The following is a 16,512-nucleotide window of genomic DNA, read 5'->3' as shown; positions in this document are numbered from 1 at the left end:
GCCGAGAGGCATGGTGAGTATTTTGCAGCTCTCATTTGTTTTTGAAAATGAAGAAAAAAAAAAATAATGTATATTTTTTTTCTTTTTTTCAATTTTCAAAACTTTGTGACAAAAATGAAGGTCTGCAAAATACTAACCATACCTCTCGGCAAATAGCTTGGGGTGTCTCCTTTCCAAAATGGGGTCACTTGGGGGGATTTTGTGCTATCTGGGCATTCCATGGCCTCCGAAACTGTGATAGGCAGTGAGGAATGAAATCTAAAATTTACACCCTTAGAAATCCTGAAGGTGGTGCTTGGATTTTGGGGTACCGTACACGGCTAGGCTCCCAAAAGGTCTCACACTTGTGGTATCCCCGTACTCAGGAGAAGCAACAGAATGTATTTTGGGGTGTAATTTTACATATAACCATGGCATGTTTGAGCAATATATCATTTAATGACAACTTTGTGCAAAAAAAAAAAAAAAAATAATAATAATGTATTTTTTCCACAACTTTTGTCAAAATATAAAATATTCCATGGACTCGACCTGCCTCTCAGCAAATAGCTTGGGGTGTCTACTTTCTAAAATGGGGTCATTTGGGGAGGTTTTGAACTGTCCTGGCATTTTATGCACAACATTTAGAAGCTTATGTCACACATCACCCACTCTTCTAACCACTTGAAGAAAAAGCCCTTTCTGACACTTTTTGTTTACATGAAAAAATATTTTTTTTTTGCAAGAAAATTACTTTGAACCCCCAAACATGAAGTGTTTTTTTAAAGCAAAAGCCCTACCGATTAAAATGGTGGGTGTTTCATTTTTTTTTTTCACACGGTATTTGCGCAGCGATTTTTCAAACGCATTTTTTGGGGAAAAAACACACTTTTTTTTATTTTAATGCACTAAAAATCACTATATTGCCCAAATGTTTGATGAAATAAAAAATATGATCTTAGGCCGAGTACATGGATACCAAACATGACATGCTTTAAAATTGCGCAGAAACGTGCAGCAGCGACAAACTACGTACATTTTTAAAAGCCTTTAAATGCCTTTACAGGTGACCACTTTAGATTTACGGAGGAGGTCTACTGCTAAAATTAGTACCCTCGATCTGACCTTCGTGGTGATACCTCACATGCATGGTGCAATTGCTGTTTACATATGCCACCAGACCAACGCTTGCGTTCCGCGTTGCGCCTTAGCAGGGGGGGACAGGGGTGTTTTTTTTTATTTTTTTTTTTTTATTATTTATTTTGCTTTTTTTATTTTTTTTTAAACTGTTCCTTTCATTTATATATATTTTTTTATGATTTTTATTGTTATCTCAGGGAATGTAAATATCCCCTATGATTGCAATAGGTAGTGACAGGTACTCTTTTTAAAAAAAATTAGGGTCTATCAGACCCTAGATCTCTCCTCTGTCCTCAAAGCATCTGACCACACCAAGATCGGTGTGATAAAATGCTTTCCCAATTTCCCAATGGCGCTGTTTACATCCCGCAAAATCTAAGTCATGAAATGTTCGTAGCTTCCGGTGTCTTAGGCCATAGAGATGATTGGAGCCATTCTGATCTCTGATCAGCTCTATGGTCAGCTGGCGGAACCACCGGCTGCATTCTCAGGTTTCCTGTTGGGACAGGAGAGCCTGAGAAAACCATGGAAGATGGTGCGGGGGGGGACATTCCCTCCCACTGCTTGTAAAAGTAGTCTAGAGGCTAATTAGCCGCTAGGATTGCTTTTACATAAAAGCCGACCGCTGGCTGAAAAGAATGATACCAAGATGATACCTAAACCTGCAGGCATCATTCTGGTATAAGCACTCAAAGTCCCGCAACATACCAGTATGTTGCTGGAACTGGTTGGGCATATATTGTAATTTTTTTTTCATGCAGCCTGTGGGCTGAACGAAAAAAAAATATTGATCGGTGGGTATGCCCACCATTAGATACCACCCTTCATCCACCCACTTTCTAATGGTGGGCATACATGCACCATTTATATATGCCGAAGCATGGGGGCATCCTCCCGCAAAAGGTAGGAGCAGATCGCTCCTCCACCCCTTATGCCCCCATGCTTCGGCATATATGCTCTTTTTTAACTGTGCTGGAGTCGCAGCTTTATGTATCGTGGGAGCAAACGCTGTTGCTGTCAAGATAAATAAATCCGCTCTGCAGCAGAATGGCGTACCTGCTAAGCAAATGATGGTTAACAATAAAACAAAGTAACATTACAGTATAACAGTAGGACTTACCATACCTGCAAAGCAAATACAAAAAAAATCGCAAAAAATAACACATTTAACACAATCTGTGCCTAAAATATATATATGCCGAAGCATGGGGGCATCCTCCCGCAAAAGGTAGGAGCAGATCGCTCCTCCACCCCTTATGCCCCCATGCTTCGGCATATATGCTCTTTTTTAACTGTGGTGGTGAAATCACCTCCGACAGTGCTGGAGTCGCAGCTTTACGTATCGTGGGAGCAAACGCTGTTGCTGTCAAGATAAATAAATCCACGCTACAGCTGAATGGCGTACCTGAAAACAAAAAATGGTTAACAATAAAACATTGCAGAATAGAATACAGTACAAAGGAGCAGAACAATAGAGAGAGAATAGAGAGAGAGAGAACAATAAAACGACAACTATTTTTGGTTTTTTTATTTTATATATTTTTTTTTTTTTTTTACTTTTTTTTTTTTTTACAACACTTTTTTTTTTTTTTTTAACATTTTTTTCTGTTGTAACGGTTCCAGCGGTTTGGGTCTCTCAAAATGCGATGGCATCTTGGGAGACCCTGTGAACGTGTGCCTAGCCTGTGCAATGCTGTACCCTACGCTAATACTCAACTAGTGAATGGTAGCGTTCAAAACACTCACCCTGACAAAGACCAGGCTGGTCAGGACAGTGGGGACAATAAGAACGGGTGTCACGCCTAAATCCGCGCTTTCTGCAGACACAACATTTTCTTTGGGGGGCTCGTTGGGTAGGGGTACTCGGGATGACATAAGAATAATGCCTCTCATGCAGCCGGCTTACTGCATCTGGTAGGGGAAGGTGAGGTGGAGCACCGCCTGGATACAGAAGGGCTCTGACGATATCCTCCTGGAATTTGAGGAAGGATCCAGTCCGTCCTGAAGCTTTGTGTAGTACATAAGCATTCAGTATAGCCAATTGGAATAAATAAACAGACACTTTTTTGTACCAGCGTCTGGACTTACGGGCAACTAGATACGGCGCCAACAACTGGTCATTGAGGTCCACCCCTCCCATGTTAAGGTTATATTTGTGGACACAGAGGGGTTTCTCCACAATACCAGTCGCCGTAGGAATTTGGACCGTCGTGTCTGCATGAAGGGAGGTAAGAACGAAAACATTCTTATTATCCCTCCACTTCATAGCGAGCAAATTATTACTGCGCAAGCAGGCTCTCTCCCCCAGCCTAAGACGGGACTCTACAAGCCGCTGGGGAAAGCCCCGGCGATTAGGTCGCACGGTGCCACATGCTCCAATCTGCTGATCAAACAAGTGACTAAACAGTGGCACGCTTGTGTAATAATTGTCCACGTACAAGTGGTACCCCTTTCCGAATAAGGGTGACACCATGTCCCACACTATCTTGCCAGCGCTTCCTATGTAGTCAGGGCAGTTCTCCGGCTCTACGTGACTATCTCTTCCCTCATAAACCATGAAACTACGTGTATAGCCTGTGGCCCTGTCACAGAGCTTATACATCTTGACCCCGTATCTGGAACGCTTGTTGGGGACGTATTGTTTGAATGACAAGCGACCAGAAAACTTAATCAGGGACTCATCAACGCAGACAACTTGATCGGGAGTAAACAAGTCTGCAAAACGTTGGTTGAAGTGGTTTATGAGGGGCCGAATTTTGTAGAGCCGATCGTACTCAGGGTCTCCACGAGGACGACAGAGTTCATTGTCGCTGAAGTGCATGAACCGCAAAATCATCTCGTATCGTGCCCTGGACATGGAAGCAGAGAACACGCGCATATGGTGAATTGGGTCAGTGGACCAATATGACCGCAACTCACTCTTTTTGGTTATGCCCATGTTGAGGGAGAGGCCCAGAAAGATTTTAAATTCGGAAACCGTAACTGGTTTCCATTGTCTGGCAAGGGCGGACTGGGGAATAGTGGCGATGTGTTGAGCAGCGTACAAATTGGTTTGGTCCACAATAGATCTAAAGAGATCTTCGGTGAAAAACAGTGAGTAAAAGTCAAGTGTCGTAAAATCAACTGTTTCCACCTTAATGCCAGGTTGGCCAGTGAATGGGGGAAGTACGGGTTCTGCAGAAGTGGTGGGCACCCAAATAGGATTGGCGAATTCTGCAGGAAGGGCACTATGGGTACGACGGGCCTGTCTTTGTCTTCTTGGTGGCAGCGGGACACTACTTGTGCTTGCCACCTCGCCAGCTTGAACTGCACTTATGGGACTCGCCACGTCACCACGTGTTACTGCAGTGCTGGATGTAGGTCCAGGGTGTACTAGGCCGCTGGTGCTTGCCAGTTCACCAGAAGGATGAGCGGCTCTAGTACGTCTCTGCTCCATACGAGTGGCCTGCGGTTTATGCACCTCAACAACAGAATACATTCGGGATCGGGCACACCTGTCCCTAACAGAGGCCTCATCTCCGTCGTCAGAGCTATCTGTCATGGAGCCGCTGTCCTCTACAGGATCGTATTCTGAGCCTGAATCTGACAGATGAGTGACGTCCTCTTCACTATCTGTCATGCTCAGAAACGTGTAGGCCTCTTCACTAGTGTACCTTCGCTTTGCCATTTTGGGCTCTAAATTTAGGGGTACACTAGTGAGACTCACAGGTAAAAAAGCACCTAGCCTGTCAGCGACTGTTTCAAAACGCTACAAAAAAAACTGTTAGCGATCGCAGGGATCAAGCCTGACTCTGCGAACGCTGCAGTTATGTGTGTTGTGTTTTGTAAGTGACAGTGATCGATCGATACTGCACTTGGGTGGGCTGGGCTGGGCTTGGCGGAGGGGCTAAACGCAGGTGCTAGCGGGTATCTGGGCTGATCCCGCTAACAATGCGTTTTGGGAAACCTAAAATGCAGGCAATGCTAATATAGATCTGATCAGATACTATATTACTAAGGGAGGTGTATGCTTTGCGCGTGGGTGTTAGCGGTACTGGCACTAACCTGACGCTGGGGCGACGCAGGCCTTATCTGACCCTCAAACTTATATCACCCGCCGGGTGATCAGGGGGTTAAACCTTTATTAGGTAATAAATGGCGGGTGCCCTGAAACAAAAAAAAAATAACTAACCAACCAGCGTCACCTGTAACAGTTATATGGTGATCACTGGTGAAAGGGTTAACTGGGGGGCAATCAGGGGGCTATGCGGTAGTATATGGGGGTCCCTGACGCTATAAAAAGCTGCGGCGAACCCAAATACTTACCTGCCTAACTAGCGTCACCTGTGACACTAATACAGCGATCAGAAAAAAATCGCTTATTAGTGACACTGGCGACGGGGGGTGATCACGGGGTTAAACCTTTATTGGGGGGGTTAGGGGGGCACCCTAGAGCTAAAGGGGGCTAACCCTAACTGCCCTAACAGTTATTACAGTCACAAATGACACCAATGCAAAAAAAATAAAAAAATAAAAAAAATAAAAAAAAATGCACTTGGTGTCACTGTGACTGGGGGGGGCAGGGGTGATTGGGGGGTGATTGGGGGGTGATCAGGGGGGTGAAAAGTGTGCCTGGCGTGTTCTACTGTTAGTGTAGTGTGTTGGTGCAACTCACCGATCCTCTCTCCTCCGTGCCGGAACGAAAAAGACCGACACGAGGAGAGATTACATCATTTCCTCTCCTGTGTTTACATTACAGGAGAGGAAGTGATGTCACGAAGACTTTCTATTCGTCGGGAGCGATCGCGAGGGGGTGGCCATGAATGAATGGCCGCCCCCTCATCCCGGATCGGTCCCGAACGAATACCGACCGCCGCAGGCACCGGGCGGGGGCCCGATCGGGCCCCCGACCCGGGGCAAGGCAGGGACATACATGTACGCCAATATGCCTGCCCGTGCCATGCTGTCGACGTACATCGTCGTGCGGCGGTCGGGAACTGGTTAATGGCTGTAAGTTGAGTTATTTTGAGGGAACAGCAAATTTACACTGTTATACAAGCTGTACACTCACTACTCAGTGTTGTGTCATGAAAAGATATAATAAAATATTTACAAAAATGAGAGGGGTGTACTCACTATTGTGGTATACTGTGTATGTGTGTGTGTGTGTGTGTGTGTGTGTGTGTGTGTGTGTGTGTATATATATATATATATATATATATATATATATATATATATATATATATATATATATATATTATACACGCACACTCTAATTTGCAAAGGTTTTAGGCAGGTGTGAAAAAAATGCTGTAAATTAAAGCAGATCTTCACTGCATCTGAGCACAACAAACCAAAACGCTATTTAATTCATTTTTAATATTCTAAGCAAACTACCCCATCCATCCATGTCTCTATGCTTTATTTTGTTGAGGGATCACTTTGAAAAACACCCCCTAGCATTTTTGGCCATGACCATCTTGAGTAAGGGCAAATAATTCATGTAGCATTTACTTCCGGGAATACATCTGCCATTTTGATTTCCATTCTGTTTATATACTTTCCATTTTGTTAATGGATAAATATAAACTATTAACACTTCTATTTCTGAAAGCATTCTTAATTTACAGCAATTTTGTACACTTGCCTAAAATGTTTGCACTGTACTGTATGTATGTATGCATTCCTTTTCTCCATGGGACCTACTATACACCGCAGAGACTACACCGCATATTCCCGGATTGGGATCCCAATTGTCCTAGATATAAAACGCAGGTGGGGACTTTTATCCATATGTTCTGGGATTGCCCAGTTAGATCATCCTACTGGTCAGCTGTGTTTGCTGAAATCAATTCTAGGTTAAAGCAGTCCCTTCCGTTGGTACCGGAATTAGCATTAATGGGGGTTCACGATGATGCACAGTTATCTCACCATGAAAAATGACTGATTTCCTACCTTCTAGTCTACGCAAATAAGGAGATTCTCCTAAAATGGATCTCGCCATCTCCCCCATCCCTCTGCCCCTGGGAAGCACTGATTGACACCGCCCTGCCTATCTACAGAATTATATATATATGAATAGAGGATGTCAGTGGAAGTATGACAAGGTATGAGCCCCGTGAACCTCTACCTAAAGCCCTTGACGACTGATTGCTTTGTCTTATTCATCTGTGCATTTCCCTTCTTTTCCTAAGTTCTGTATTTGTTTTTGATTTCAACATATTTGGTAAGATCTATGTACTATTGGAAATACCTTTATTCTCTGTTTTATTGCCTAAGACCAATGTATTAAGATTTGTTTTATGTCCGTCTTTATGCCGTGTTTACCTGATATGAGAACAATAAAGCACCTTTGTTAAAAAAAATTAAAAATTTATGCATTCCTTAATGCTCCTCATTTGAGGAGCAAAGATTGTGTTTTTACTGTTATCTATTAATCGTTTGGGCCTTTTGCAGGACGCAACTTGAAAGCTTGGCTGCAGGACCAGTACTGTGATCATGAGCTGGAGCATTGTCAGGACACACTGCTACATAATGCTGCCTGTGTTGGGGATATTGATACACTGAGGACACTATTGCAAGAGGAGAGATTTCTAAGGTATGCCTGAGACAATATAGACAAGTAAAATGAGCTGCCAGAGGATTTGTACACACTAGCTGTGTGGTTCCCCCTGCAAGACTGGATTTCTTTATTACTGGAATCTTAATTTGAAATTTTGGTTCTGTGTTAATTATGGAGTTGATCCAGAATTCAAATAAAAAGGCTCCAGGAATACCTTTTTGCTGCCTAATTGCATTAGTAGATTGGATTAAGACTTGTTAAAATGTAGTTATAGGTATTATTATTTGTTTTTGTTGTTTTACAAATAAAGTATTAGTCTGGATCATTCTGAATTTTTCTGTCACTGGAGCCCCCTGCAGACACTATGCAAATACCATTTCTTGTGTAGGCTTAGCCACGCCCCACACATGGCCTGGCAATTTGATGCATAAACACTGAACACTACACTTCAAGGTGGCTAAACAGCTATTAAAAGGGACATACATAAGTAGACCTGTACAGCACTCGTGATGTGTGTTTTAGGGTCAGTGTTGATGGACCTTTTTGCTCTAGAACTGTTAATCTCCTCCTACACTATATTACCAAAAGTATTGGGAAGCCTGCCTTTACACGCACATGAACTTTAAAGGCATCCCAGTCTTAGTTTGTAGGGTTCGATAATGTGTTGGCCCACCATTTACAGCTATAACAGCTTCAGCCCTTGTGGACAGCCTTCCCAAAAGAGCTGCAGCTGTCATAGCTGCAAAGGGTTGGCCAACGCAATATTGAACCCTACAGGCGTCCCAATACTTTTGGTAATATAGTGTAATAAGTCTGTGGGAATGCAGAAGCAGTCCAAGCAGGTTCGACAGGCCGATGTCAAAAGCACGCTGCATTTTCCCATCAAAGTCTGTTGACCCATGCCCTTACTGTTTCTGTCAGTGCAGTCTGATTGAGATTGAGAACTATATCTACAACAGTTGTTATAAACTGGCCATACACTGCCTGCAATTTGGTCAGTTCAGCAGGGACTGACTAATTTCTATCAGCATGTGGCCATCCCTGCTTGACAAAAATCAACCATTTGAATGGTGGAAAACGTATGTGTCGATCAGTGGCTGCAGCCACTGATCAGTGTATTCTTAGAGCGTCAGGTCCCACTGTCGGAAAACAATGTTCCGGCTGGGGGAGAATCCTCCTTTCACCTTGGTAGTGTGAATGGAAGAATCTTAGTTTTAAATGAACTGTCTATGGCCAGCTTTACCCTCTTATCTCAGTAGTGTCTGCAGGATACCTAACTGCTCAGTCTATTGTACAGAGAGACACTACAATCAGTCTTTCTGTCTAGCCAATCTGTCCTCATTTCTCATATCCACCAGATCTGGGGAAAATAAGCTTCTTACACCCAAGTGTTGTAAGCAATATTTTCAAAGGTTTATTATGGCGCATTGGTAATGTACAGAAAAAAATATAGGTGTTTCTTAAGATTAGGATGACTAATTAAACATTACATTCTTTTCAGTACAGCTACATAAAACAGAAACTAGAATAATTAAGCGAGAAGTATCCATTTCATGAGAAGTGAATTTATGATAGAGAAATCAAACTAAAACTGTTATGCCGTGTACACACGATTGCACTTTCCGACAACAAAATCTATGGGATTTTTTCCAACAGATGTTGGCTCAAACTTGTCTTGCATACACACGGTCACCCAATGTTGTTGGAAATTCCGAACGTCAAGAACACGGTGACGTACAACAAGCTGAAAAAATTTAATTTCAATAGCCAGTGCGGCTCTTCAACTTGATTCCGAGCATGTGTAGAACTGTGCGCGTCGTAATTGTGTACATACGATTGGAATTTCCGACAACGGATTTTGTTGTTGGAAAATTTGAGATCCAGATCTCACATTTTGTGTGTCGGAAATTCCTATGGAAAATGCCCGATGGAGCCTACACACGGTCAGAATTCCCGACAAAAACCCATCGAATATTTAAAGTTATATGTTTCCTTTCAGTTTCCTCCATTTTGTCACAATGTGACAATATAGAATTCACAAAAAAATTCACAAAGTTTGTTTCCAGTATGCTTCTGGATTCTTTAAGAGCCTGTTAAAAATGCACATACAAATTTTAGCAACAACTATACAAATATTAGTAAGAGACATAACAAAATCAGCATTCCTACTTTTTTAAACCATCCAAAGAAATCAATAAAACTTCTCAACCCCTCTAAAAGGGTTCCAGTCATCCACAGCTATGGACCGAGCTTAAGCTTGTAAAACGTTTACCTGGACTCTGACACTCAATGACTTCATAATAGTCCAGGATCCCAGCAGATGTATTTTGTATCCATGTACAGCACTCATTGTCAATAGTAGATTCACACAGCCCAGTCAATGCTGCACCTATTTATTCTATTTTTCACCTCATTCAAGTGCACCCATTTCCTCAATGCCCATAGTTTAACATTTAGAAGACCTGCCTCTAGCTGTGTTTCATTTACATTCTGATCCATCTATTTTTAGTAGTATTTATGTGTAAAAAGTTCACAGCTACCTTTCCAGTAACATTAAGCTTAGACTTGCTACAAAATTCTTCACCCTGAGTTGAATTGTTGCTCACAAACATCATACAATAATACCTCCACCTGTACATAAAGGCTACATCTCAGCATTGGAAGGAAAGCACCTGATTAATGTATTCTTCCATCCCCGCAGTTTAGCTTAAATGAAAAATGGGGGATCTAAAATGTAGATGCCTTCATTCCTTTCCTTGTGTGATTTACCTACTGAGAAAATCTAATTTGGCTATTTTAGGGCTGAAAAATATAAAAATATCCCAAAAAAAAAAAACTATGTTGGGCTAACAGAAGAACACCAAACTTTTCTTTACGAAAGCACAGGAGCGGGTATGAACATCAGACTTTCTTTTCTAAGAGTTTAAAAGAGTAGAAGCTTGTCAAAGTCCTCCATACCTGGGGGCGTGGCCTGAAGCTGCATGCGGTAAGACATGCCTGAGCTGAGCTCCACCAGTGAAATCCTGAATCTAAGATCCTGTCCCTCTTTTCACAAGCCCTCCACCCGATATCTTACCTGCATTGCCTTGATGACCCTGGGAGAGATGTCTCCACCTTGCAAACAGGCCGCCACAGTCGCAAAACTCGATTGATTCCGCTGACAGGATGGAGATTCACAGGCCAAAGATGGCGACTCCCCCTCCTCCTCTTTTACCTCCCGCGCGACCGACAAAGCAGAAATCCTGGAGGCGATTGCTACCTGTCAGACCTCCCTCACTTCGAGGATCAAGGAGGTGCAAGTGGATATCCTCCCTACTCCGCCAGGATATGCAAGACCTGCGGGAGAGAGTGCGCAAGTCGGCGCTTAGGACACATGGAAGAAGCCCTCCCATCCCTGCACGAGTCGTGGACCAGGCACAGCGCCTCGCCACTCAGCTGCAGCAGAAACGGGACGATTTGGAGAATGATTTGAGGCAGAACAATCTCTGCTTCATAGGCCTCCCGGAAGCAGAAGAGGGTAAAATCCCAGCCACATTTCTAGAAGACCTGCTCATTACCACCTATGGCAGGGAGGCCTTCTCACAATTGTTGTGAAGCGTGCTCACCGGGATGCCTGCAAAGAAACCACCTCAGAGCGCGCCCCCACGTGTCTTCACTGGCAAGTTCCTTAACTACAGATCCCTGTCCTGCCTCTTTCCCGCAATCGCAGCGGGACCAAGGACATCGAGTGCGTCAGACCCGTGGGTGAGCTACCGCAACATTCGGCAGGCCCTTGCCCTGCAAATGCCAGTGCAAGAACTGACGTACCAGTATGTCATTCACACAGCCGAGCCACCTTGTTAAAATTTGCAATCATTGCAGTAATCATGATTATATCTAATAGAAACCAACAATTATGAGTGGACATAAAATTACTTATTCCTTAATGAATGATATGATTGCCTTGAATTCAAACTGTAATTCATGTAGAAAAAAATGTGGCTTTGGAGCTCTATGAATTCATTAGGTTTCCAGTTTGTGTTGCAGGGGCCTTGACAGTGCTTTTATAATAATAATAAAGCCTGTAAACACTGCTTGCAGGTTTGTTTATAAATTTTCTATAACAGTGATGGCGAACCTTGGCACCCCAGATGTTTTGGAACTAAATTTCCCATGATGCTCAACTATACTGCAGAGTGCATGAGCATCATGGGAAATGTAGTTCTAAAACATCTGGTGTGCCAAGGTTCGCCATCACTGCTCTATAAGAATATTATTTTTACATTGTTTACACATGATCTTTTATTTTCAGATCAACTTTTCTTTAAAGTGGATGTAAAATGTCTTGGTCCTCCCCCATCCTCCCTTCCTTCACTGGGAGGGGTGAAGGGACAGGCAAATCAAGAGATATTCATAGTTCTCTTTCAGACTATGGTTATCTAGTTGTGTTTTAATTTTACCCTTTTTGTTTTCTCGTGAATTGGAGCAATAAGCTGTAACAGATGTGCAGACCAGAGGACAATTTACTTTTCTAGAAAGGCACACTCTATAACACTGAGATATGGTATACAATTAAGACTTGCATTTTAAAAATGTCTTGGAAAAACCTCCAATAAAAACCATTGAAACAGAAAGTGGATGTAAACCCTCACATATACCCAGTGAAGCGAACAGCCTCAGATGATACACAGAGATGAAACAAACCTACATACGTTTTACATGTATATCTGCTGTCTTCATCTGTATATATCCTTTAAAAAGTGCTTCTTGTTTTAGTTTTTCTCTTTCTGGTTTGCACTGGGAGTGGATTATTGCCATACAGCTGATTGGAGGGAAGGGTCACACCCACTCTCCTCATAGGCAAAGGAAGAAAGGAATGTGCAGAAGTCAGCTCTTAGATGCCAAGCTGACTGCCAATCTATTTATAGCAACCTCCCCCGACACACACTTATATCTCCCCTCTCAGAGAACGTGTGATAAGTTATCAGGCTGACAACAGAGCTACTGAGCAAGAGACAGCTACGGGCTCAAATTGAATAAGTCAGGTTTACATCCACTTTAACCAGTTCCCGACCGGCTCACGTACCTCGTATAGGTATATCCTTCCCTTTACGAGCCGCCAGAGGCGCACGCACCCGCTGAACAGCGAGGGATCAGATGCGCGCGGCTGGTGGGCTCGATCACCAGCCACGCACGATTGTGGGATTTTAGTGTGTAAACCTACAAATCCCTGTTCTGTCAGGGGAGAGGAGACATATCGTTTGTTCCTACTAAGTAGGAACAAACGCTATGTCTCCACCCCCAGTCAGTCCCATCCCCATACAGTTAGAACACATCTAGGGAACACACATTTAACCCCTTGATCGCCCCTAATGTTAGCCCCTTCGCTAACAGTGACATTTACACAGTAATCCGTGCATATTTATAGCACCGATCGCTGTATAAACGTCAATGGCCGTATAGTAAAAAAGAAATAATAAAAATGCCATAAATCTTTCCCATAGTTTGTAGACGCAATAACTTTTGCCCAAACCAATCAATATATGCTTATTGTGTTTTTTTTTTGTTTTTTTTTTGTTTTTTTTTACCAAAAATATGTAGAATACATATTGGCCTGTTAAAAAAAAAAAATTCAGGGGTAATTATTACAGCTAAAAGTTAAAAAATTTATTTTATTTTTTTTCAAAATTGTCATTCCTTTTTTTGTTTATAGCGCTAAAAATTAAAACCGCAGAGGTCATCAAATACCACCAAAAGAAAGCTCTATTTGTGGGGAGATGCAAATTTCATTTGAGTACAGCATTCCATGACTGCACAATTGTCAGTTAAAGCGATGCAGTGCCAAATTGTAAAAAGTGCTCTGGGGTCAGGAAGGGGGTAAAATCTTCTGGGATTGAAGTGGTTTATATGAACATAATAGTTAAAGCAAAGCCGCTTTTGTATTTATTTGCTAGCAACTTTTGCAGAAAACACTCTGTAGGGCTCTTCTGAAATAAGAGCTTTTTTTTTTGTATGCAGTTTTCTTTGTTGTACACTTAGCCATGCATGTGTAGCTCAGTGTAGGCTCAGTATGCTGTGCGGGCTGGAACAAAGTAACTCTCATGCAGCCAATAAAGATGACTGAATACTCTGGATCCAGAAGAAGACCAAGAGAAGTGTTTTCATATTCACTTTTGTAGCAATGCATTATCAAACTAACTTTGTACTAAAAAATCATAATACGTGGACAATATGTACACTTAACTTGCATATGAAAGATTTTTGTCCTAAGATTTCATGGAAAAATGGAAAGCAATATTGTGAAAAAGTATCTGTTACTAAAAAGAAAAAAAAGAATCAGAACTGTAAAAATTGCTCTGTTCCATAAGGCATATGATACAGAAGGTGAAATAGATATTGAACACATCACATTTTTATAGGTAAATATATTTCTAAAGGTGGCATTGACATTAAATTTTACCACATGTCGGTAACAACCCATGTAATCCATACATACAAAGAGAACAAAACAAATAAGTTCAGAAATTAAGTTATGTGTAATAAAACGGAACGAAACGTGGAAAAAAGTATTGAACTCGTACAAAATCCTTTGTTAGTAATGACAGCATGCCTCCTGTATGGAGAAACTAGTCGCAGGTGTGATTTTGGCCCATTCTTTCACGTAAACATTCTTCACATCTTGAAGGTTCTGTGGACCTCTTCTATGAACTCTGATCTTTAGTTCTTTCCATAGATTATTTTTTTATTGAATTCAAGTCAGGTGATTGGATGGGCCATTTTAGTAGCTTTATTTTCTCTCTTTAAAACCAATTGAGAGTTTCCTTGGCTTTGTGTTTGGGATCATTGTCTTGCTGAAATGTCCACCCTCGTTTCATCTTCATCATTCTGCATGATGGCAGTAGATTTTTATCAAAAATGTCTTGGTACATTTTTCCACTCAGCCTTCCTTCAATGATATGACGTTTGCCAGTACCGCATGCTGAAAAACAGCCCCACACCATCATGTTCCCACCACCAAACGTCACTGTTGGTATTGGGATATTTTGGGGTGATTTGCAGTGGCATTTGACCTCCAAACATGGTGTGTATTATGGCGTCCAAAGAGTTCAATTTTGGTCTCATCTGACCAGACTATATTCTCCCAGTATTTTAAAGGCTTGTTTAAATGTTGTGCAGCAAACATTAAAACAAGCTTCAAGTGCATTACTTATTGTTTTTGTACAAACAATTGTACCTACTAATTCCAGGTCTTTATGAAGCCCTCCATAAGTGGTTCTTGGCTCCTAGACAACCCTTTTGATAATTCTTTTCACTTCATTGTCTCTTTATGAATTACATGGGTTGTTACTGGCACGTGGTGAACATTTCATGTCAATAGCACCTTTAGAAATATATTTACCTAGAAAAATGGTGACGTGTTCAATACTTATTTTACCCTCTGTAGCTGCAGGAGCTTAAGTGATCATAGAAGAGGGCATCATTCTTTTTAGCAAAGTAAATATAACTCATAAAAACAGATTGCATGTTAAACCACAAAAATGTAAATAATTATAAAAGATCATACTGTGACAGGAACACACTTTTAGTGAGGAAATTAAAATTCCTCCTATTTGTTACATTTTTGTTTGATTTGGTTATGTTGATGACATAGTTGCCTTTTGACAAGAAGCTTCTCCTAAAATGACTGATAAGTGTCTTATTCCCCCTTCCTTACTTTCACAGACGTATAAATGAGAAGTCAGTGTGGTGCAGCGGATGGCTCCCCTGCTCCCCTCTACGCATTGCAGCAACAGCTGGCCATGCAGATTGTGTCTCTCTCCTGATCCATCATGGGGCTGAGCTGGAGCTAGTGGATGTAAAAGGGCAAACACCTCTGTTTGTGGCCACAGAAAATGGACACTTGGAATGTGTGCAGGTTCTTCTGAAAGCTGGAGCAGACCCTAATGGCAGCCCACATAATCGGAGTTCACCAGTATATCATGCAGCTCGTATGGGTAGGGCTGATATATTAGAAGAGCTGATAAGGTAAGTAAGAGCCTTTAATACACACCATATATGATAACTTATGCCTGTGATGTGGATTGGGGGTGTTATCAAATTGGTCTATTTTATACTTGGAAGGACATACTGGCCGTGTGTGTGTGTGTATATATATATATATATATATATATATGTGTGTGTGTGTGTGTGTGTGTGTGTGTGTGTGTGTGTTTCTTTCTCTCTCTCTCTCTCTCTCTCATATATATATATTATTATGCATTTTCTCAATAGAAGTTCAGTCACTTGCACCATATGTACTGCAGCTGGACAGTTTCTGAACCTATACAATATATATTTAGGATATCACAAAAGTATATAATAGTTAATTTTTTTTATTGGCAGGATAGCTTTTTTCTGATAAAGGAAAGTGTGGCTACCATATAGGAGCATGCAAAATATCTGATACAAGCTGAATTTTGTTCTACACTTCATTGATATGTGTGCCACAGTGAGCCCTGTATGGTAAAGTCCTTTAATACATGATTGTGATGATTATCTTTTTCATCCCTGAAAAAGAAAAATAGGTTGTTGATTTTTCATGTAATGGTTAGAGGGCCCTGCTATGTCTTTCTAAGCAGTTCGTTCAGAGAATAATACTATTTGTCCCTGCTCTTCTTCACTGTATGGCCTGCCTGACGACCCACTGCCTTTTCATTAAAATAACCTCAGTCAAGCCCCACACCTTCATGCATGTGCGACACATACCCCACTCATTCCAGTGGAAGAATTGTACATCCGCTTTACTCCTTTCCAATGGAACACCCATATACCACCTGGACTCCATTTATTCTAGTGAAACAATTATACATTACCTGGACTTCATATATTTCAGT

General features: G+C 41.7%; 1 protein-coding gene across 1 annotated transcript in view; it reads left to right on the top strand.

Annotated features, from left to right (window-relative positions):
- Positions 1-16,512, top strand: part of ASB1 (ankyrin repeat and SOCS box containing 1) — a 73,336-nt gene that overhangs the window by 43,607 nt on the left and 13,217 nt on the right. Inside the window, exons 2-3 of the mRNA XM_077448202.1 lie at positions 7,555-7,696; positions 15,362-15,664. Coding sequence (XP_077304328.1) covers positions 7,555-7,696; positions 15,362-15,664 — 445 coding nt within the window. The remainder of the gene's footprint in view (positions 1-7,554; positions 7,697-15,361; positions 15,665-16,512) is intronic.

This window comes from Lithobates pipiens, unplaced genomic scaffold (assembly GCF_037356315.1).
Source record: "Lithobates pipiens isolate NorthernLeopardFrog02 unplaced genomic scaffold, aLitPip1_a1.2 Scaffold_22, whole genome shotgun sequence".
Lineage (NCBI taxonomy): Eukaryota > Metazoa > Chordata > Amphibia > Anura > Ranidae > Lithobates > Lithobates pipiens.
The sequence above is the reverse complement of the archived record's forward strand: the minus strand, read 5'-3'. Positions and strand labels throughout refer to the sequence as shown.